We start from the raw sequence: 24105 nt of genomic DNA, 5'->3' as shown, positions 1-24105 counted from the left end.
TGTGAAGCTTTTAGTGATTTAATGTTAGCAGGATTAGGATCCTGCGTGTCAGTTGCTGGTAGACAGATTTGGAATCTATCGGAATACGTAAGGTTCTTTGATGCTTTCAGTTAATGAGTACACTTATTCTGGCCACCTGGAAAATAACGTTAATCAAGGCCTAAGTAATTTTCAAGACTGTATCATACTGTATTTCTCTTTCCCATATTAGGAGTAGTGTTGCATTGTGTACACCGGAATGCCTTTTTTAGACTATTGCAGCTCCCAATTTCTGGTCCTGCACCAGACCCATTATATTTAGAAGGTTGCTGATTCCTGAACTTTCTATTACAAAGCAGATGGATACTAATGTATTTTTTCAAAATGGTGTTCTTATTGTGAATGAGAAGGAAAACAGTTTAAGTATTTCTCGTGAATGGACCAATAGAACAGTCATTACATTTCTGAAATACACCATGTATTTCATATGTAATAGTTTTAAAGTTCAAACCATCCTTCCATACAAATAAAACCATGGTCCATACTGACTGTTCCTGTCTTAGGAATGCTGGTTGGCAAATTAGCAAAGGCCATTGCTCCTTTTATTTGATGATTGTTTTGGCACAGTGACTGTCATGGTCATTCAGGTATTTTCAGTCTGTTACTTCAGCTGCTGTCACCTTGTTTTACCATTTTACAGCTAGTTTGTGACAAGATGATAATTGCTGCAAATATGTTGTATAATATTGCTACACACTTCTGTCAAAGCACTCTGTTGATTAAAATCGTGTCTGCCTTTTGTTTGCCTAATACTGTAATTTTTACATGTAACCAATGTAGTGCCAGTTTGAGGTTAGACTAGAAGAGGGAACTTGGCCTTTCTCAGTTGTTAATTTTTTTAATGCTAAATACTCCTGAGCATGGAATACGAAAACTACTGGCAAAAAAAGTGTGAACTTAATGTAAATACAATGTTTGAATTAGAAATTAGCTGATTATCTGTAGTAATTTGAGTGGCTCTTTAAAATGTATTTGTTTTTTGGTTGTGTTCTCTTATTGTTTTTTTTTTCCTTCCAGGTGTTGGCAGACTCACATTAATAATTCCCTGGGTTGTTCTACAAGAGCTGGACAACCTGAAGAAGGGGAAAATGTTGCAGCATGTTCGGGACAAAGCTATCCCTGCAGTCCAGTTCATCTACATGTGTCTCAAAAACCAAGATTCAAAATTGTGGGGGCAATCCATGCAGCTTGCTTCTCAAAAAATATGTAATATATGTGCAATCAATTTGTTTTGGGTACTTAATCCTTGTGGTTCACCTGGGGTGAACCTTAGCACTAAATTTTGAGTTTAAGAAAGTCTTCACTCTGCAGTTTGCTAGCTAAAATTAGGTAATAGTTTACAGTAGCCTTCAGAGCATATTCAGGGCTATAGTATGCAAATACCTTATTCACGTTAGTGGTTTGTTCATTATTGTTTTATCAGTTGTTTCTCACTTCTAGCTACATCTGTTGGTTACTAGGGTAGGTAGTAACTTAATGAAAATTCACCTAATTACTGTTACTTATGAGCTAAGGATATGTTGTGTGCTTTTGCTTGACTCGGTCATCACAAAATCTAACATACCTAAATTTACACGTGGCTCACGTGACCTTTTCTGGCAAAACCATAGCATTTTTAAGTGGAGTAGTCAGTAAGAATTCAAAACTTAGATTTGTGTTTATATTACACTTCTCTGTCCTTGTTTGGGGACTATTAAATTTATAAACAGTACCATGACTACATTGAAGAGTTGCTTATGTTGAGTTTCTTCTGAACATTCAGCACATTTTTAACTAAATTTGCAGATGGCCTGAGTGATGAGAACAATGACGATCGTGTTTTACAATGTTGTCTGCAGTATCAGAACCTCTTTCCTCAAGCTTTTGTCATACTCTGCACGTGAGTTCCTGTGTGGTTTTAGGTCGCTTATGACATGGAAGCTAGTCTCATGCCAAAGATGCTATTTTCAAATCATATCTTAAAATGAAGAGCTGTTTCTGAAGTAAGCTTTTTGAAGAGCAATCACCCTCTTAAAAGCTGGAGTAGAAGGATATAATAAAAAAAAGATTTAGGCTTAGTGATCTTCATGTGCTTGATGCCTGAAGTAGAATTAAGTTTATTCGATATTCAATTTTAAATCTTCATAAAGCATAGCTTTCTCAGATTTTATTCCAGTTTCTCATAAAAATATTACTGGAGTTACAAAATGGAAAAGAAGTATTTCTGTTAGTGATTGAGATCCAGTTAGATACTTTGTTCCTGCTTACCTGTTTAGGAACAGTGATAACCATTGTCAGGGGTTAATCTTAGAAAGAGGGAAGATGGCCTCTGTTCTTATTTTATGAGGATAACAGCTGACTTCTGAGTATTGATTCTCAATTTTATGCAAGTCACATGAAGCTAGCTTTTAAAGGGCTAATATTCTCTTGACAGGTACTGTAAAGAGCTTTGGTCTTTGCTAGAACCGTTTCCTGCATAGATTCAGTAAATAGGGTTAAGACACTACGCATCAGCGTAAGTTGACGTGTGGATCAGTTTGCTGGTGAAAGTACTATCTCAGTCACAGCATTGGTAGGGCTGTTGATAATGATTTAGGTTTCTCTGAGTGAAGACCGAGAGGTGACTTCAGACTTGCTTTTCATCTGAAAATACCTTTTATCAATGTAAGCAGTGGGAATTTTTGAGAAAGTACTAGGAGCCAACTTTGTACTGCATCTTTGTAGTACTACTGCTGGAGCAGCGTATACTTCAGAGTGGCATCTGGGACAATGATTCGGCCAGTAGAACAGTAAAAAATGGTGTCAAAAATAAGAATTTAATATAGCAATTGTATAAGATATTTCTGTCTCAGAATTATTGCCTTGTTTGCATTCGAAGATTATAGCAACTCGGCATCATTGCTGTAGTATTTATAGCTGTTTTTTTTCTTAAAGCAATGTAGAGCCGGAAACATTTTTCAGTATTATTCTATTTTTTAATTTTTTTTTCCTCAGAATAGATGCTTCAGTTAATTTTCTGGTTTAATTTTTTGAACTGCTTCTAGTTGCTTGAGAAAGAAAACTTTGTATGTAATGAAGCTCACAAAATAAGCTTACCAAAGACAATCTTTTCAGTGTGCTTCTTTTAATGTAATGTCAGTGTTACGTCAACAGTTAATTCTCTTTTCCTAGGGATGATAAAAATTTATGTAATAAAGCCATTGTGAGTGAGGTCAAGGCATTCTGCAAAGCTGATTTGGTTACTGCTCTACAGAATCTGAATGTAAACATGCGGCAGAACTGTTTTGAGTTGCAGCAGTCAAAATGTGGTAAGTTTGTTTAATGTACATGTATGCATATGCTGTTTTTTGAGACATAATAATCAGTGTAGAAGAAGAATAGTCTCTACTGTAACTTGAGTTTTTATACTTTGAATCTTTGCAATGCTTTTTGTTTGGGGCAAATTTTTGATTTTCAAAGATAAATTGTTTTCTGAAAGTTGAAGGCCTTTATTAACACATCTGTCTCTTAGAGTTCTGGGAAATTCAAATGGGATGTACTTCTGTTTTACAGAAAAAACAGCATGAATTTCCTATGTTCATAGTAATTTAAAAGGTGTCCTGAACTTTTTAGGTCTGAAAAGAGTTTCTTCCAGCTGAGCCAATTTGGGTCCTCTTCTTAGTAGTTATAAAATTCAGTATGCTAAGATCCCTCCTTGCATTTTATGGTAATATCTTTACCTCCAACAGTAGAACTTGATTCTTGGGTTGCCTGTTCATTTTTTGAAAGATAAAAATTCAGCTTACGGTATTAAGAAGTGATCTTACACTCACTGATAACCCCAGTGAGTGTATGTAGGCAAAGTTATTTAAGGAAAAAAGAAATGTAGAGTAAGGTCACAAATTAATAAAGCTCTGGGGAAATTAATCTTCTTGGTTAGTAGCTCATAATTAAACATACCCACAGTACAGGTGGGTATAACTAGAAATACTTGAAACCTAATTAGATGTAGACCATCTGCTTTATAACATAAAGTGCTGTCTACCTTTATGGGTATAAGTTATTTGTGTACTATCAACATAGATTAGATATAGAAACAGTTGCAATAAGTACCTTCTATTATCATTGGCTTGACAGATACAGAATTCAAGAAAACAGCAAGAGGTGATGCTAGTCTTACTGCACGATGCCCAGATATACTTCCAGACCTTGAAAAGAACTTAGGAGAAGCTTTATCTTGTATTCTGGAGACTGAAATGAAAATTGCATTTGGAAACCTATGGATGGAGGTGGTTTCTTATGTCATATTACTATTTTAAGTATTAAGAGGTTTGAGTGTCCTTGGTATTTTAATGATATTGATACCCATGCTAAGCCAAACAGTTAAATCATCTGGTTCACTAACATACCAGTTCAGTGATAGTGAACAGCTCAGTGCTCAGTTTTATTATTTCTTTCTATAACAAGATTATTCTATTTGACCAGTAATGACTGCAGAGTATAATAGTCTTTTAATAATAATCTCGTAATAAAGATGCTGGCTGTTCAGTGTGAATTTTCAGAAATCTTTTTATTAGTTGTATTAATTTCTATTTTGGTTTTTTTAGTATGGTTAAATCACTGCATTGTAAATATATCCTTCAAGAAGTTATTCCATCACATTTTATACAATATGCAGGCACTGTTGTTTCAGGCACTGCTTCCTCATTGGAACGTGTATTTTTAGATACCACGTAGATAAAACCGTTCACAGCAAAATTGGTTACAATGCAGATACAGAATTACAAGTGTGTTAATGAGAACCTTCAAACGCTTTCGAAAGTGTTGTATTCAAAAATACTCATGTAAAAGGCACTTTGAAATTATCCATGCTTTGGTTTAGATTCCATCTTATGGCTGGTAGGAGTTAGCTAAAAGTTTAAAATTGTTGTAGATAAGCCTCTGTGGCTTTCATTTAAAAAAAAAAAAAAAAAAAAAAATCATTTACATGGACTGACTGTTGTTCCACAAGATAGAACTTTGATTAGCTGTTAAACTTTTAGGCACTTCTGATTATCTTAGTAGAACTCTGTTAGGATCTTTTCAAGCTCTGTTTTCACTTGGTGTTGATAAATTTCAATTTTGTTGCAATATGTGTATATTACTTCATCTATATATAGTCACAGCTAGGAAAAGTGTGTTTAATTTTGCTTTTTAATAATACTAGAAAATGAAAGGCATATTTACTGTTCTGGCTTTTATACACAAATAACACATTAAATCACTTCAAGAGATAACTTGAATGTTTGGAGCTTTTGAGGAAAGGGGAACCAAAAATCATGAAAATGATTGTACACTAAATGCTTCTACATGAACGTCACTGTTTAATCCATGCTGCTGCTGAATCAAATCTTTTCTAATAATAAACTTGTTAAATTTGAATATCGCTTATTTCTGAGGAATCATTGAAATTCTAGTTCAGCAAGCACAAATCATAATATTATTGAAGAATAGGGCAGCTGCGAAATATATAGGATTATGTCTATATGAAAATCAGCCTTTGAATTTATAACATATTATCTTTCAGATACTGTATCTGAAGCCGCCATGGACATTAGCAAACTTGCTGAAGTGTTACAGAAAACACTGGATGGCTGTTTTTGGTTATATTGTGCCAAGGAGTTTACTTTCAACTGTTGAATGTCTCTATAGACACCTTTGTACAGGTAAGAATCTCTGAGAATGTTAATTGTAAACTTACAAAAAAATCACACTGTTCTGGTTTTAGTAAGTGCAGAAGTATGTGTCTTTTCAAAATATCTAACTCTATGTTAAAGTAGTTATATGTTCCGTCCTCTTAGGCTTTTTTTTTTTTTCAATTTAAGAATGTCCAAATGGAGCCATACCTTGGACAGTTTTACCTACTTTTCTATTGATCCACAATTTATTCTTTATTCCTTGGATGAGTGGCAAAATCCCAACACTGTTTTTGTAGCCTTAAAGCCAAAATTTAATTGAAATTTATGAGCTATGAATTGTTTTAAAAAAGCTAAAAAGAAAGAAAAAGAGAGAGCTTATGCCAAGTTCAGGTGTGTCCAGCCTCTGGTCCCAGATGGTCCAAATGTGACCTGCAATGATAATAAAAAAAATTTCTGAAATGTTTGTGAGTTTTTTGTTGCCTTTGGTTTGTATGGACACTATCAGGCATGTGAGAATTTATTTCAAATGTCTCTTATGTACATGCAAAAATCAGGGGAAAAACATTTTAATAAATGTATATATGAATGGTAACCAAAGTGTCTGAACTATTTTTAAAGAGCAGATAATCTTCCTCTTTCCTTTGCCACAATGTTACGTGTGGCAAATTGATGTCCATTTGCCAAATAAATTATGGAGAAGTAACGACTACTTAAATATGGTAGATGGGGGTAGGGAGGTTTGTTTTCAAAAATAGCCAACAAAAAAATCCCCAAACAAACCCTTTCATTTATTTAAAGATATCTTTAAGAATTCGCTTCGAACAGATATACCTCTTTTGAGACATTACTTTTGGGATATGTTCTGCAGAATTATTTCAGATATGGCAGTTGATCCTGTTGCCAGATCCTGGGATAAATTTGGAAGACTTGATTAAAAAGTGATATGTTTCACACATTTCTCTTGAGAATGTTTTATGTAATACTTGTAAGCCATTTTCAAGACTTTTTATGTGCTTCAGTTCAGATATTTGATTATTAAGTATGCCTCCTGAGATGGATAATTCCTAACATCTAAAACTTTTGTTTTCCTTTTTTTTTTTAATTTTTCTTCCCACTCCCCATAATAATGTCTAAATACCAGGTAAACCAGTTGACCCCTCAACAATGTGTATCTTGCTCCAGGAATCCAAAAAATTATTCCATGCTTTCAGTTCAAGGTCAGACTATAATGGTGTACTTCCCCAAGCTTATGCTGAAGTGAATAAGCTATACCAAACACTTACAGAGGTAAGGGGAGCTGTAGTATTTGTTCACCTAACATCTTGAAATTGCTCTATGTTTGTATTATAGACCTGGCTTAGATTTGTAAATTATTTCCATAACTTCAAAAAAATATTGCAGGAAATATTGTTTCTAGAGTGTTTTCACTCTAGACCCCAAATTTAACTTTTATTTTAATGTAGCAAATATCTGTCTTTACGTATATGTTTAGTAGACTTTCTGGTTTGTTTTTTTTCCCTAATATAAAGGTGTTAGTGTTGGGAGGGTGAATGAAAACATTATTTAGCTGCTTTCAGGAAAAATATCTTAGTTTTCTATTGCATTTGTAGCTAATGGAAAAGGATTAAAATTGTTGTTTCTAGTTCTGACATTTGTCCAATACTACTATTCCTAGGTGTGCTATTTCAGCTTTTGTTGTCTTGGTAGCTCTGGTGCTACACATGAAGAAAAGACTTGTTCTATCATGTGCCTTGTGATAGTCAGCAGGGGGTGTTCTGACACCTTTTATGTTCTGAGAAGTATGTCTTTACTTCCAGCTGATCTCTGAGTTGCTGTGAAAGAAATTTTGGTGTCTTAGTTTGTGGTTACTGTTAGTTCCGTATGTAGTGACATAAAAATGGAATAATGAGCATGGATGACTTGAAATATTTCTGTATATGGGGAAGAATACAGGTCAGAATATCTGTAAAAAGTTCTTTTCAGTTTTGGAGAAAGCTGCAAGGGAAAGGAAGAAAGTGATCAAAGAAAAGAAGGATGATCTGGGGAGTCCTGATTGCCTACTTGCTGTAACTTCAGTGTGCATTGCAGTTAGCCACTTAATCTGCAGTTCTGTGAACTCTGCTGCTATAAGAAGTAGGCTTTCTGTCTGAAAACTTGTTTCCTCCTGTCCTTGTCCTGGCAAGTGTTTGACTTCGCAAAGAACTGCTCTTATACAGACTAGGTTGTGCCAGATCTCTTTAAGCTGGACAAATTTTCTGAACCAGTTTACCAAATGATAACATACTATAAATACTTTGTGCTGTTGCAGAGGAAAATTTTGTGTGATAGGGAGTAGAGTAAGAAGCAGTTCTTGTTTATGCCTGCTTGTCATGCCTGGGAACCTTTGGCATAGGGTTTCCCTTTGCTTCAGTTTCCTATCTGTATAAATACCAATATATACATATAGAAGAAGGACTTGGTGAAAGACCGAAAGATGCTTTAGATGCAGAGACCATATCTTCTTGCATAACCATCTTTTAATAAAGATGGTTATGGCAAGAAGAGTTCAGCCTTGCTTTTTTGAGCACTGCTTTAAAAAAAATGTAGAAGTGTTCAAGTCCTCTTAAATTGGGAGCCAAATGCATTCATTGTTTGTTTGCTAAACTGTTTTATAAGGTGAGGTCAGACAGTGAGCAGGATTTATCAGGAGACATCATGGTTCTTTCAAAAAATGCTGTATGTGAAAAAATGGAAGCAATGACGCCAAATCTACAAAGCTCTGAAGAAAAAAAGTTACATCCAAGCTTTCACATGACTCAAGAAAGCAGGCACCAGGAAATCTGGTCCGTCCTTGAAGGTGTATGGAATACAATAAACTTGTACAGGTATGGTATGCTAAAGAAGTTAAAACTTCTACGTAACCTTACATAATTTTCAAACAAGCACACTTTAGAAATTGCCTTTTTTTTTCCTCCCCTATTTTAGAGAACATGCTGTTAGTAATGTAATTAATCAAAATTGTACAAAAAATAATCACACAACTTGTCACACAAAGGAGTTAGGAGCATGCAAATTGTAATGTGGATGTAGCCGATAACCTGTCTAGTGTACTGCTCTTTTTCTGGGCAGTGGCTGAAATAAGTTGCCTTAGAGAATGGTGTTGAAAACCCTGTAAGAGCCACAAATGGGAGACATCCATGGAAATCTCATCTTTATCCATAAGAAGGCATTCAAGCTCTAAGTTTTCTTGTGGTTATTTTCTTTCCAAGTTCTGTAAAGTGTAGTAGAGGTATAGTAGCTTATGCAAAATAGTTTACTTTTTTAAAAAAACCAAATAAATTTGAAATATAATGTATTTTTTTGTTAAACAAAATCCTTCACTCTGTAAAATCCACATGCATAATCTAGTGATGAATTTCCTTTCTCATATAAACTTGAAATTGCAGGAAATTAAACTCTAGATGATTTACTATTCTTTTTATTTTGGTTATTTTTGAAAAATCTGCTTGAAAATCACTGAGATGCCATACTTCTGGATACTGTCAGAAAATCTGAATAGATACTGTGTAGCCTTAATCTGAAATCTTTTTGAAGGAGGGGCTGGGTTATGTCCAGCACAGAGGAACTCCATTTTTGGTGATCTGTTATGGACTTGCCTAATAAAGAGTAATAATGACTCTACCAATGCCATTTCTACACTGGCATTTGAATGTACTATACAATTGCACCAGCATCTTGGCTTACAGTAGCGCGGATAAATCTAAATTGAAGTTAGTTTGATGTGGTGTTCAGGTCAGCTATGTGGCAGAGAACAGTCTCAGTGTATTCTATTACTGGAATAGTAACTGTGAACTTGAAGGTTTCATATAGGCATCGAGGAAAAGCTCTTTCAAGTGTACCACTTTATAATGAAAAGGCAACTGAACTGTTGGCTCTTACTACCTGTTATGGACCATACTGTGAAAAGAGGATAAAATTTTAGAATCAAAGGTCACTTCACACTCTTCTTGCTCATGTCAAGAAAATACTACTTACCTCACACCTGTGGGATAATTCTTCATGAGTGCACTGCAGCTCATCCTCCCAGTGCAACTATTGCAGGGAAGGTGTCAAGCCCATTCCAGTAAATCTGGAAAATGAAGCTGCTTTAAAAACTGATGGAAACTTTTTGCTGCTTTAGCCTAACACTTCTAAGAGAGGCAAAGTAAGTTGTATGCAGGTTGTGCCTGAAGGTTTTCATTCTTCAAATGAAAAAGTGAAGTTTAATGATAAGTCAAAGGTAAAATACTGTTACAGAATATGGTTGCCAAGGAAAATTTTAAACAGAGAAGTACAGTTGTAGGGTGTGGTCTTTCTACCATTTATTCTAAGAGTATTTTAAATAATGTGGTTTTATTATAGATTTACATTTGACCTTGGGGGTTTTTTAATAGTCAAAATACAATGCATACAGTAGATACTGGGTTTCTCTGAATTTTGGCAATTTTTATTAACTGCTTTTCGATGTCTCTTCTTTGTTTCTTTTTAATATTAGTATTGAAATTTTCCAAAAGTTGGGCCCTGGCACAGTAACTGTGACTGCGAAATCTTCATTTGAAGAAGCTTTTTTAGGTCTGCAGAAACTGATGTCAGCTGTGAATGATATCCGGGAAGGAATTAGTAGGTAAGCATTTGAGCTAGTCATAGCAGCTGGTGATAGTAACAGTCTCGTAAAGTCATAAAAGTCACTGAAATCTTTTGATGCCAAACTATAATTTATTATATGTGGTTAGTTACATGACTTTCAGTAATAAGAGAAAAAAAAAAAAGCTTAAAAGACCATCCCTGCATCAGCAGTATTATAGCCTGCATTCTAGGTCTGATTATTTTCTGTACAGTGCACTAATAGTGGGATAAATCCTTTCAAAGAGAAATGGTGGTGATACCAGATGACATTTTGTATTTCTTTTGGTGAAAGCTACTTACCTCCTGCATTTCCTCTTATGCAAGAGTTCTGTAAAAGTAAAAATATCAGAGAAATTTATTGTACAAAAGATATGCTTTATTGATAAGAGAGAGCCATTAGAATATTTGGATCAAAGCTAAACAGGATTCTGTCATTTGACTTTATTTGAAATGGAGAGGCTGTTTTCTGTTCCACGTGATTCCCATGACACTCAGTAACATTGATGAAATAACTTTAAAAATTCCTTTAATACTCTTTAAAATTTTCTTTTCTATCAGTAAACTGAAATACGTTATTTAGGCATCCAGGGTGATTCTCAGAGTGGAGTGATTTTCCTGCACCGTTGCATTTGGAAATGCCTGCCCTGAGTTTGTTCCGCAGATTTGCAGTAGGGGGCATCGTGGAGCAAGGAATACAGAGGGACTGTGACATGGACTCTTCTGGTTTAGTCTTGAGTGTAGATGTTTAGCTTAGAGACTTCTGGATAGGTTTTCTGGAGAGTCAGAAGTCATATTTATGAATCATTGTAGGTTTATGTATGTTACAGAATATTTAAACAAGAAGTCTGGAGTTTTCAAAAGCAAGCGGAAGGCTCGTTTTGCTTAATTTATTCAGCCTTTCTAAAACTGAACTTACAGTATATTTATTTTTCTTGATTTTTCAAAAAATGTCTTCAGGTGGCTTATAGTCAATCTAATGGTATGATTGCAGAAAAGGAGGCATCTAGAGAAAAAGTAGTGAAAGAGTTCTAGCTTGAATATTTGGAGGTAATATAGCTTTTGGTGATAAAACTGTTTTCTGTTTTACCTTCTATTCCTTGCTGTCCAGAACAAAGGAGAGAGCAGCTGTCTTGTAAAAGTTTGGAAGTTTTACAAATAAGTTACATTGAAAGTGCAACTCCATTAAAAGTTCAGATTTTCAGATTGTTAAAAACAATTAGAAAAGCACAATCACACTTCTTGAGATATATGTGTGTAATGATACCTTTCCTCATTAAAAAAAATGCTACTTTAGTGGCAGTGCTAGTGGAACTACTACAGCAATTCTTCATGGCCAGAGACAAGTTTATGACAAATCTGGTCATCAAGCCTCTGTCAGAGACCATGTTTGTGACAAATATAGATAGTAAAAAAAATAATAATTTAAAAAAGCTGTTTTGTGGAAGAGGTCTTATTAACAGTTTTTTGCATCTTGCCCTATTTTTGTGCTTTTGTCATACCATTATCTTTGCTTCCTCCTCTAACAACATTGGTAGCAGAATACTGCATGCCATAAATGTTTTACATTATTTCAGCTCTAAAATGAAGACAGTAACTAGTGTGGTTATGAACTGTGTATAACCAACCTCCTCCTTCCCTTGGGTGAATATAACTTCTGATTCAAAGGTCGGGGTGCACCTCTAGGGAGTTTTATGTGTCCTCATGTTTCCTGCTTAAGTTACTTTTAGATAAGACATCCTTGTTAACAGAAAAGAAAAAGAAAGTTTAGTCTTTGGTGAATTGATACAGTTATTTGTAGGTTGATTTTTTCATCTGCTGACAGAAATAATTGCTTTGTTCACAAGCCAACTTCAAAATCAGTCACAATTTACAGCATGTACTCTTAAATACAATGCTTATAAATATTTTTACTAATACAATGTCAGCTGTAAAAATATTTGTCTGTTACATACTATACTAAGGAACATGTATTCTGCTTTTCTAATATTTTATCTAAATGGAATTTCTCTCAAATTCTCAGTAATTTTGTTTGGGAAGCAGTGATTTAGATGAAGACTTTATAAACGTTTGGAAATTAAAACTATCCTTTAAGATCTCAGTAGTGTGGGAAAGCATTACTGTACCAGAACCGATCACTGAATTGAATATTTTGGGATTAAATAATTTAAAACCAGTTCTACAGTTTTTCTAATCTAAAACCAGAATTCTGGAGATGTAGAGAAACTGTTCCCTCATTTTTTATTCAGCTGGTCAGTGAAGGAACTGATATTCTATTTTCTTGATGTTTAGTTAGAAAACTGTCTTCCTTTCCTCAGACTGCTATGATATTTAGTAATTTCTATAATAAAGTCTCTAGATTAAGAGCTCTACTTTTAATCTTCCTCTACATGCAGTCTCCTTCTGGAAATAAAGTGGAGATTAACTCCTAGTTCAAAAAGTATCAGACTTTCCTATCACTAGTTGTTTGATTTTTATTTTTTATTTACTTATGTGAAACCTGAAATGTTCTTGACCCACTGAAAGAGAACAGTTAAATTACTTCACATGTAAATTTCAACCTCAAAGTGCTGGGCTTTATGCAGTGTTCCATAGTAAACAATTTGCTGTGAATGAGAAATTGACTCTTGGAAATACGACATTGAAACATTATACAACATGGAGCATGGTTCCCTCTTCCTTTTCTTAGGGGTAGATATGGCTAACAGTGCTATCTACCCATCAGCTATCTTCTGATCCCTGAACAAGATGTGTAACGTAATTTGTGTAACTCACAAATTGTGAGCAAGAAGAGGTTTTACAATGTCCATGGAGCTTTTTAAGCACACAGATTGGCACCGCTGAGAGCAGGATTATGGTTGGATGAGCCATAAAGAATCTGTGGAGAAGTGTGTGTGTAGAAATGTCCCTGCCCAGGTGTCAGCACTGACACAGAAACATCCTCTTAGTTACTAAGAAAACAACCACTTTACACCAGTAACAGCATTTTCAAAGCTTATCTTTATGTAGCAGTGTATCCTTTAGTTTAATTATCATGTCTGATAAAGTTGAACGTGTGTAGTATCTGACAAAAGGTTTTCTCCTAGTTCTAGTTTTTCCTTTCCTACATGGATTCTTTGGCATCTCTGTTTACATTTGAACTTGCCTACAGCCTCCTCTGCTGCCAGGGTCCAAATATGTCCTTCACCCTTCCACCTATTTTAATGAAAGCTGTAAGAAGTGTGAAAGTTTCAAGTCCTCTGCCTCTGTCAAATACAGCTGAAATTGGCCAGCACTTAGCAAGGTGCAGGGCAGAGGTGATGCTGTGGCAGTTGCTTAAGCCTTGTTGCCTTTAAAACATTCCAAAAAGCAGAAAAGTTTGAATAAATGAATTAGTATTATAAAAGTTACGGTCCTTTCTGACCTTGTAAAGCTAGAGAACAGGCACCTAGACAAAGCAGCACTAGGATCTGATATCTGAAGTACTTCCACAATAGAAGAAAGCATGAGCTTGACTTCATTTTGAAAAAAGTCCCTTAATTTCCCAATAGGTTGATGTTGAACAAAACTCTAGTATGTATTGATCATTGTAACAACAGTTTGAGTTCCTTATTGCAGTGCAGTGTAATGAGAATTTGTTAGTAAGCTACATAGAAGTTTGGTTTTCCATTTCTCATCTTTTTTGCTTCCCTGATATTCTGACAGTGAGGTTAAATGGGGCTTTTAATGGATTGAGTTTACTTTTATACAATTAAGCTATATGCCTTTGTGATTATCTACACGGATTTGTTGAATTGGTTAATGCTTTATGACAGTCTTACCAGTCTTACGCCACAGGCAGTTAACATAGAACTGTTGAAGAGGAATGGCTCAGTGTGGCAAATGCTGAGGTACAGGGATTTGGCCAGATTTGTGATTAACACATAGTCTCATAGGACTTTTATCCATATGCTTTACTTGTCATTGCCCAGGATTTTAGTGTTTGTGAGCAGTTGGCAGGCTGACCTGCTTTCACTGCCAGATTGTCTTGAGAGTTGTTTTGGGTTTTCCGCCCCCCCCTATTTTATGATGTTGGGGGTTTTTTTGATCCTTTCCAAATAAGCTTTGTTTGTTTCCCAGATCTTCTTAGTGCACAAGTGAGCAACGACATCGTGAGCTATTTCCTATTCATTTCAAATTTTTTTATTGTATGTTACACTCTATGCATGTGTTTAGCATCCGGTTAGTAACAGGACAGTAGGTAAAGAAACATTCTGAGTAGTTTGGAAAGCTCTACTGCTTATGAGATAGAAATGATTGAGTCTGACTCTGTACATTGTCCCTTCTGCCTCAAGAGCAATACCTCAGTTCTGTTTTGTAGCCATTGATACCCATAGTCACTTTTTGTGTCACTTTTCAACACTTTGTACTAAAGATTTTAAGAAAACAAAACCATGCTATAGTTTTTAGCTTGATTAACAAATTGCGTTTTAGTGGCAATCCAGCTTTCATGTCACCCAGCATCCTTGCCAGCACCTGCTCAGAGCATGATGTGTGGATTAATTAAAAGTTGAAGTACATAACATGGGGTCATTTGTAGTTTGGTTTTGCATGGCTGTGCTGATAGGATAGGCAAAACGATTCAGTGGATTTCCACTCTCTGCTTTTGAAATCCTTTTGATGTGATGTTTTGAGAGAAGAAAAAGCAATGGCTAATACTGCAGTGGTCACAATACTGAGATTTACATTCCTCATTAGAAGTTTTTACATAAGAGCCCATTTGCTTAATGTATTATTTATTTATTTAGAGCATGTTGTTTAGATGTAGTTCTATAGCTGAGGCAGACTTGATTTCACTAAGAAAGTGATGAAAATGAGATCAACTCGATTTAATGAAGTGGTGAATGCAGAGTTTATGTGCATACAAGCATGTCCGGATTTCCCAATGTACATCATCTCTTAAAATTTCTATTTTCCATAGCACAGAATGGTGGCTACAGGAGAAGAAAGGAACATAAAATGATTAAAACCAGTAGACAGCAGCGGTGGTATGAAATCATTGCTTTGCAGACAGAGATGTGCTGCAGATTTATACAGAAAAACATATTCGAAGACTGGAGCTTGTCTTCCAGTTCCTATTTAGTTGAAAACAGCAATAAGCATGTTTTATGAATGCTGACCTGTTAAGAGTTTGTGGGGGAAGTTACGGTGCAAGCTTTTCTTTCAGCCAGCTTCTTTTCAGTACTCCATGTGTAGCAATGGTTCTTCCCTGAAAACAACGTCTTTTATTTGAAGATGTTGTAAAGCTTTGAGTCAAACGTCAACTTCTCATTTCATGTTATAAGTGCAGAAGCAATTGTTGTCATAATCCAGGCAAACACCATAAAATAAATGAGAGGATTTAACATTGTTACTTGTGCGCTTATTTGACTTCAGTTTTTGTTTATTTGTTTCCCAAAGAACCAGAAGCATAGCTGGTTTGTACATCCACCTGAGGTCTGGTAACTTACAGTGAGCTAAACCAGTAATATTAGCTGTTTGCTAGTATGGTTTGGTCATCAGTACAAAAATAAGTATGATTTCCTATTTGATGACAAGAAATTTCCAATTTCCTGACAAGAAATGAATAAGAAGAGTGGTGAAGGTTACCTTATTGAGTATCTGAGGTGCGTTGTCTAGGAAAATTCAATGGAATAATTTTTATGTCTGCAGCGTCCTAACTGATGTCAAAATTCCAGTTCTCTAGTAATCGTTGAAAAGTGCTCCCTTCAGTGAGAAAAGATCAAATAGAGCATGTGTGATGTTGGTGCTTTCCTGGTGTAAAGGGAAAGAACGTGTAGATAGCGTGTTGGCTGCTTTCATACAGTGCATCTGAAGATCTGTGCAAAAACAGGGGTCTAAATATGACCTTGGATTTATAGTCTAATATTGCTTTGAAAATTACTTTCAAACTAATTTTCTTTAAATGTAGCCTTGCTAAGAACAAAGGAGGGAAACTTAAAGTTTCTAGCCACTTCTCTCTCCTGGGAGGTCAGAACTCAGGTGGACACAAGTAGCCATGTGGAGATGCCATAAAATCAAAGAGGAAGGCAGCACCATTTAATCCTGCCTTTACTCTGCTCAGTCTCTTCACCTTTTTGTAGCTCGTATGTACATTTTTCATCAACAAAATCCAGAAGCCTATAATTAACATAGATCTTTCTTTCACCAGTTGCCCATTCCCCTCACCCTCCATCCTTCCTATAGAAAACTTAACCTGGCTGGGTTTCCCAGCAGCAGATCAACTGTGGCAGCACCCTCACTTATCTAGCACTCTTGCATATGTGTCCTTGGCACAGCAGGAAAACTACAGTGATGGACATATCACTGTCCTGTCATATTATGTAGCAACATGTAATGGCCTTCAGTAAAGTTACTAATGATATCTTACCTTTAAAGTTCTGTGTGGTTCTGCATTCAGTTTTATGAAAACAAGCATGCAAGTTTTCCTCCTTTTTGCATGAAACGGAAGGCATGAAATAGTGGTACAAAAATCATCAGCAATAGCAATCCCACTTTCCCAGGCTTAGGTATACTCATTTATTTATGTTGCAGATGACTGGTGTGATAGCTAAAGCTGATGTATTGTCCCACGCAGACAGGGTTGCTGGCTAATGGCTACATGGAGCTGGTCAGTGGGAATCTTAGCTGTGATGCAGTTCAAGCTGCCAAGATTCCCAGCGTTTCCAAGGATGTTTGCCAGATTGTCTCTACTGGGGTTTTATGCTGTCAAAGCTGATGGCTTTCTCACTGAGGTAGCAGTTGAAGGCTTCAAGGTATTTGTAGGAAAAGTGGCCAATTGGTTCCCTTGATGATTTTTAGTTGGCAGGTTAAGTGTTTTAGTTTAAGAAAAAATGTTCTGGGTGCATATTCTTATGAAGGGGGAAAGAGTGTGTGACTAATTTTTGTAACAGTGATGATTCCTATGTAAAATCATAATGAAAATAAGCAGTGGACTTACTAGTTATGATAAATGCTGTGGTGTGTCTCAGTCTTCCAGCCTGCTTAAAAGACAGTGTCTTTTTCTTTTTTAACTGGAATTTTTAACTTTGTTAGTTTTCTGGGGGGTTGTGTTGGGGTTTTGGGGGATTTTTTTGGGGGGTTTGTTTGTGCTTTGTTTTGCTTTGTTTTCCAATTCCTAATTAATTCATTTATAAAGGCTTACAGTTTGTAAAGGGAGGGTAGGGAGAATGTGGGCACTTTCCCATGGGAAAGTAAATAGAGCTTCCCCAAAAGATTATTAGATTATTCCCCTCTCACACACACCCCAATCCAAATCCAGTAATTTTCTTAATTGTTAATTGCTTACTTAAAACTTAACATAAGGCAGAATTTTGTCAGTATTTCTTAATATATGTAAAGTGTTACATGTTTTTAATATAAATTCTAATGTACATTTTGCAATGTTTAGGAGGGTTCTGTTTTTTCCTAGTGAATGCAGATGAAGTTATGCTGAGGTATAACTGAATCACATCTGCTTAAATAGATTGGGATAATTAATTCTTGAGAGAATCATTTCCTTATTGGGTTCCTTTGGATTTGGAGCCTTGTAGAAAAGGGTGTACATCTCTCAGAACTTCACAACACACTACACAGACACCAAAGCTGATGCTTTCTTCTTTGGGTGGTATCTCGGCTTTAACATGGTGAACGAAGGCTAGATTTTGGGGAAGGCTGAGATGTCGCTGACTGCTGTGTGCATTCATGGCTAAGTAAAATAGCAATAGTTCACATGATACTGGGTTCTTCATAAAGACACCTGTCTTCAACTGCCAAATCCCATTTTCACCTCTCAGTGGGCAGGAATTGGTTATTATTAGAAATAGCAAAAATGGTATGTAAATTGTAGCGTTCGAGCTGTACATCAGAATACTGGAGGGAAGGAGTTAAAGCTTTAGCTGGTGTGGGAAAGTTTTGTTTTGCGTGCCACTTTTCTGTTGCTCCACATTAATACAGCAGGCTTTGCTTATGTGAAACAAAAGGCTTTTAATTATTGCTGGTTTTCTTCCTGTCTATATAGAGCAATTGCTCAGAAAAACATCAGTTGACTTTTTAATTAGGAAAAGCCCTCATAGAAAGTCCTCACAGATATAATAAGCTCATTTAATTCTTTTAGAGGAGTAGAAAGGGATATAGGTGGAAAGGAAAATCCTTCAGTGATCATAGTTTCCTTTTTGTTTAAAGAAAGTAATTAGATTTTTTTTTTTTTCCCCATGAAGCATTTCTGACTATTTTTACCTCTGCCATAGAATCTTTTTATACTTGCTTTAAAAATCCCAAACCTTTTATTTTTCAGAATTTTGACCCCAACCAGTAGTTTCCAAGATATTTGGATCCTCTATAACTTCCTTATAAGCAACGAGGTATGAAGTTTCCTTAAAAGTTTTGTCAGATACACTTAAGTTATAGTTTTTGATTTAAAGTAGTTCTGATCTGGACTGTCTCATCATTGTGCTTCCACTAAGCTAGAATTTTGAAGATTTGCTCTTATTTATTAGGCATTGGACATAAAAATACATTTTTTGGTTGGCACCTACCAAAAGTTATTTGAATCTCTACTGCTATTTGAGTTGCTTGTGTGGCTTTCTGACCACTCATTTGTTCTAAATGACTCACTATTGAGAGTAAAAAGCCTTGTAGCTGACATCACCAAAACATCCCTAATCTAGTCGTTTCAAGAAGAGAGAGACCACACTGCATTAAGTAGTTGTGTGGAGAATATTGGTTGCAGTTCAGAGAGAAAAAAATACACTGAAATTACCAGTTATTCATTAAGTTTTAACTAATTTGTGCTGAAAAATTTTAAGAGAAATTGAAATGAATGTTTGCAGTATTTTTCTATTCAGTATATTAACGTATTTCGTATTTGTGGTCCTCTCCTATACAGGAAAATGTATTTGGGGTTTGGGCCTGTACTTGCATTCATGGAATTAACACAGGTCAGAATTCGCTTAATGTGCTATAGGGTGAATTAGGAGGGGAAGAAGAATTACTTAAAGTCTTTTAGATTCGTGCAGAAATTGTTAGAAAATGGAGCTGGAGTAATATCTATCACACCCATTATATGCAATTATGTTGTAATTCATAATATTTGATTTTATAATACATAACAGAACTTTTTTATGTAGTGTCTCAACTTGAGAGCCTGTCAGGTAATATGTTAACCACATCTGTTACACCAGCTGTATAATTTTAATCTATATGTGATACTTGGTAAATTACTATGTTAATTATTTGTTCTTTGTTTTAGATAAATAACAGTGTGAAATTCACTGCTGAGGAGCTTTATGAGTGTGTTTCACAAGAGGTTTATTGGTAAGCCAATTACTGACCACATCAGATGGGGTTTGAGGCAGCAGGTTAGGATGTACTGGATTAACCAGGCTACCATAAAAGAAATCATTTGGATAAATAAAAAACTGTCATTTGTAGGAGGGTCATAGGGAAGATGAGTGGGGATGCGTCTTCCCCCCGTCCCGTCTTTCTCTTTACAGAACTTGTTATTATGAGAACTTTGCTTAAATCAGCAGAGGAAAAAAACAAATGATTCTCAAGGCAAACTAGGCATATCTGCTCTGCAGTTGCTGTGTTACATTGTGGCCATCGTTATTAAAGTCATAAGTTAAGCCATTGTGTGTTACTAAGCCATTTGTAAGTACAGTTAGAAAAAAGGAGAAGCAAAGGTAAGATTCCAAGCACTTGTTTCCATTTTATGAGTCTTTTTTGCAGTTCAGTCACAGGAAAATAAACGTTCTGTTGTACAGCTGAGTTAAAGGCTTTGAAAGCAATCTAAAAATGTGTCATGCAAGCATTGCTGTTCTTTACAGTAAAGCTGCTGTCTCATACAAGGTTTTTTTCTGAATTCGTGTAATTGAGGACTTGTAAATCCAGGTCCTGTGAGGTTTTTAAAATGCCATAAGATTTTTTTAATAAATCTTAAGTGGATAATAAAAGACACAGGTATTTTCTTTGACGTTGCTGTTATATGGATATGAACAAGTTGTAATTTGCCAGGATTTGAAATGTGGTTCCATCAGCTTTGTGAAAGGCTTGCAGATTATTTTAATCTGAGTAGGCAAATTACTCTAAAAAGACTTCCTTTCCCTGAATTGATACCGATTTGGTAAATCTTCTGTGAATTTGAAAGTGCAAATTGCAAGGTCAGGAGAGAAAAGTTACGCAGGTGGGAGTGATTTGACTATGTGTCAGTAGAGAAAAATAGTTTAGAAGCTTATCTGTGTTGAGTTGATGAGCAGCACTTCTGTAGTTCTCACATTTTCAAGCATTTGTGGACAACTCCCATCATGTCTGTATAAAATCTACGGAGTACATACAGCCTTTGGTATCATGCTAAGGGTAGCCAGGGAACTGCAGTTTCTTGATGTTTGAAAAGAAAGATGTCCCTAGGTCTGCATTTTATCAGAAAACCTGAATACTTGGGCCATTGTGAATTCTGTGTGCCACAGTACATTTCATGGCCAAAACAAACGTTCTCATCAGAGCTATGATTTTCTGGAAGAGTGGTACAGGGTGACAATGACATCCTGTTACATGAAAGTTATGTCCTTTGAAAACATGTAAAGGAAATTAAGCAAAGATTAAGATCTGTTGCTATAAATTCCACAGATTTTCAGAGTACTACTTACGTCTAATTGTTGTTCTCAGTTATTATAGCAATGAACCTATTTGGTATTACAGAAGTGAAACAAAATATGACTCCACCCAATAAAGCAGAGATGCTAAATGAAATTTTAAAAGCACTCAATTAAAAAGAGGTGTTCCAAGAGCAAAAGCACAGGAAAGGAGACTGCTGTAAGGCAGGATGAATTACTTATGCTTTGGCAGAAACATGCTGAACAAAGTGTTTCTCCTTGCTTCAATTACCAGCAACATTTTTACTTTAACCTGGCCTCTGAATTCTCTGGGAGATAAATTCCTGTCTAGAATATTTGTACTCTCGCTGTCCCTATTTCAGGATACGCCAAAATGCTCTCATCTTGAGATTTTGATCCAAAGGGTTTCTCCTTGTCTAGAAAAGGAAGAGGACTACTTGGAGCTAAATAGCCAAAGCTACATGCAGAGTTCTCACTGCTTTTGTATCCCTAAGGGTTACTATGGGCTTTGGTATCACAGCAGCATTTAGAGGATGCCAGCCAAGGACTAGAGTCCAGATCATTAGGATATAAATGGAACAAAAAGAGTGATCCTGTCCCAGAGATCCTCTGTAACAATTCTTTGCATCTTCAGCAAATTCACAAAATAAGTTTTTCCATCAGAAACTCTTAATACACTTTAATTTTTTTTCTGAACTTGCCTGCTAGTTGCCTGGTAGATTCCAGTCTTCCTTAATAGATCTGAGTAGTGTTGACTCACCTCTCCTTTTTTGGTGGGGTGTCATGTCCCATGTCTCCCTTTCCTTTCCCCTCCCTACCCCCCTGCTTCCACATGTCCCCTGTCTTTTACATTGGTAGAGACTGAGATCTGGTGAGAGCAAAGTGCTTTAATGAGAAAAATATCCACTTTACTGAGTTAGATCTGTCACAGTTAACATCCCTGTTATGGGGCAAGGCAGTAGCCTGTGAGGTAAGAGACAGGATTATACGAGGGTGGCAAAGGGCAGGCCTGGCCGCTGATTTCTTCCTCAGTCCAGATTCTTCAGGCCTGATAAAGCAAGTTTATGAAAATCCTGGCCTGGTGAATCTTTCTTAATTGGGGTGGAGTTTTTTGCCTTCTGAATAGTGGGAACATGCTACACCTGTGCCTCTCCCTGTCCTACCAACCATGGGGCCAGAGTGTGGTGTGGTCGTAGCAACGGTTTGGTGTATTGTCCTGATACACAGGTTGTGGCAGTGAATCACAGGACTGCCCAGTGGTTACCCTCTGGGAGTACCAACTGCATCAGTTGCAAACCTCATACCTTTTCCTGATTCTTGAGAGTCCTTTTCAGTGCCTGTGTACGTCCCTTTCTGCCAGCCTGGCACAGCTGGGTATCCCACAGTGGCGTCACATGCTTCAATGGAAGTTATTCATAATCCAGCATGTGCCAGTGTGTTACTGAGGGCGCAGAAACAACCTCTCTTGGCCCGATTAACTTTAGTTAATGCAGTAACTACGTTTGATTCACCTCTTGTACTGCTCTTGGGTATAAAAGTGTGCATGTAGTATCATACTATTTATCATTTTAACTGTTACTCAGTGGCTACTAGAATGATGTAAATTTTAATTTTTATTGAAGTAAGGGTAATGAAACCCATGAGGTATTTTTCTGTGCTAGTTTTTAAGAGCTCTTAGTGAAAGCTTTTCAAGGTACTCACTGCTGCAGAGGGTTTGTAACTTGTATTGCTGAGGCGTCTCGATGTTCTCTCTCAGTCTGTATGCAGACTTGACTGATAGCCCAAATAAGTACACTGTGTGCTTACTACTGGCTGCCCAGTAATGCTTAACTCTCCCATGTCAAAACTGAGTCAAGGCACAGTTTTTAGCTGATGAATGACACTCGTTCATCAGGAGGATGGATGTTCTTTTGTCAGCATAGCTGTGCCAGTGCTATAGATTATTGCCGGAGAAATGATACACATTTAGACTGCTTCTTGTGATAGAATTCATCTACTGCTCTGTTGGGCTGATCTGCCAAGCTTCCGTTACCTGTGAGAGCAAAAACATACTGGGAGGGTAAAGTGCATTTCTTTTTTAAAAGCATCCCTTAATTGGAATTGTATTAAAAAAAAAAAAATAAATATGTGTATATATGTATATATAAAAATATAATATTGGGGTTGCGTGGCAAGCTTTGATTTGTTTTTCTTTTCTCCTCACCAAGTGCAATAACAAATATGTTTGCAAAATACTCAAGCTTAAGTATAGATAACGAGGATTTGGGATTTTTTTTCTTGCTGTTTGCCATTAACCATTTAACTTTACCATCTAATTCCAAGTTCAAATAGAAAAACAAGAGCAGGTATTTTGGCTGTTTCACAGCTGTTAAAAGGGCAAAACTGCACAGGGAAGACTGGTCAGACTGTGTGAGTAAATAAAAATGCACCAGAGCCTGCAGCAGTTCGGTATCTGCCCATTGATTTTTATGCAATTGGACACGGGGAAACATCATCCTGGATTTGGTCATTTTCTCAACAACTATTAAAGCACTCTGAGGGATGAAAGCTTTGTTTTACTTTCTTTCGGAAGAACATTGAAATTAGAGAGGTTTACCATGTGTTCAACTAGAGTGGCTGCTGTTTAAACATTTGGCACCATTTGCCAGCCTGACATATGTTCCAAGGCAGGAATCGCTGTGGTTACTGTAAATGCACACTGGGGGGGGGTCTCAGTTTCCAAAAAAATGTTACAATACTTTTTTTCTCAGTGTTCCGTGTTGAATATGTGACCATAAGTCCCTTTATGACCAGCTAATTTAAACACTATTTAACTTGTGCAAGCATAAGCTTGTAAAATGTTGTCGCTGATCGGTGACACTCCACAGATTATCAGGAACATGAGAGATGTTGGGCTAGTGCAAGAGCAACAGGACTAGCTGTGCGCAGTGGAGACTGAAGTCACGCTATTTGAGAAGCCTAAAATGGGTCTCTGACAATGTTGCAACTGTGGAGAGAACTTGTTTCTATCTGCAACACACAAACCTGTAGGAAATGTGTAGTTGACTTTCACTTCAAACACATTGGGTTAAAACCAGTAACCTTTTATAATTAAAGGCTCGGGTTTGGGTTGAGAAGACCGAAGTGATGACTGCAATGTGGCTCTTCAATTGTTCCGTTCTAAAGATTTCATGGCAGGA

The 24105-nt window shown here is 36.3% G+C and overlaps 1 protein-coding gene across 9 annotated transcripts in view; it reads left to right on the top strand.

Annotated features, from left to right (window-relative positions):
- SWT1 (SWT1 RNA endoribonuclease homolog) overlaps positions 1 to 24105 on the top strand; it is a 35609-nt gene that overhangs the window by 10157 nt on the left and 1347 nt on the right. For 7 of the 9 annotated variants that reach the window (XM_030495835.1, XM_030495837.2, XM_030495836.2 and 4 more), the window contains 10 exons: positions 1057 to 1245; positions 1825 to 1918; positions 3190 to 3326; positions 4135 to 4286; positions 5564 to 5702; positions 6817 to 6962; positions 8331 to 8539; positions 10189 to 10317; positions 18610 to 18676; positions 19564 to 19628. In XM_030495835.1, the coding sequence (XP_030351695.1) occupies positions 1057 to 1245; positions 1825 to 1918; positions 3190 to 3326; positions 4135 to 4286; positions 5564 to 5702; positions 6817 to 6962; positions 8331 to 8539; positions 10189 to 10317; positions 18610 to 18676; positions 19564 to 19628 (1327 nt within the window). The remainder of the gene's footprint in view (positions 1 to 1056; positions 1246 to 1824; positions 1919 to 3189; positions 3327 to 4134; positions 4287 to 5563; positions 5703 to 6816; positions 6963 to 8330; positions 8540 to 10188; positions 10318 to 18609; positions 18677 to 19563; positions 19629 to 24105) is intronic. The other 2 variants (XM_030495839.2, XM_030495844.1) reach the window with 2 other exon arrangements.

This window comes from Strigops habroptila, chromosome 8, assembly GCF_004027225.2.
Source record: "Strigops habroptila isolate Jane chromosome 8, bStrHab1.2.pri, whole genome shotgun sequence".
Classification (NCBI taxonomy): Eukaryota; Metazoa; Chordata; class Aves; order Psittaciformes; family Psittacidae; genus Strigops; species Strigops habroptila.
This window is presented reverse-complemented; position numbering and strand designations above follow the sequence as displayed.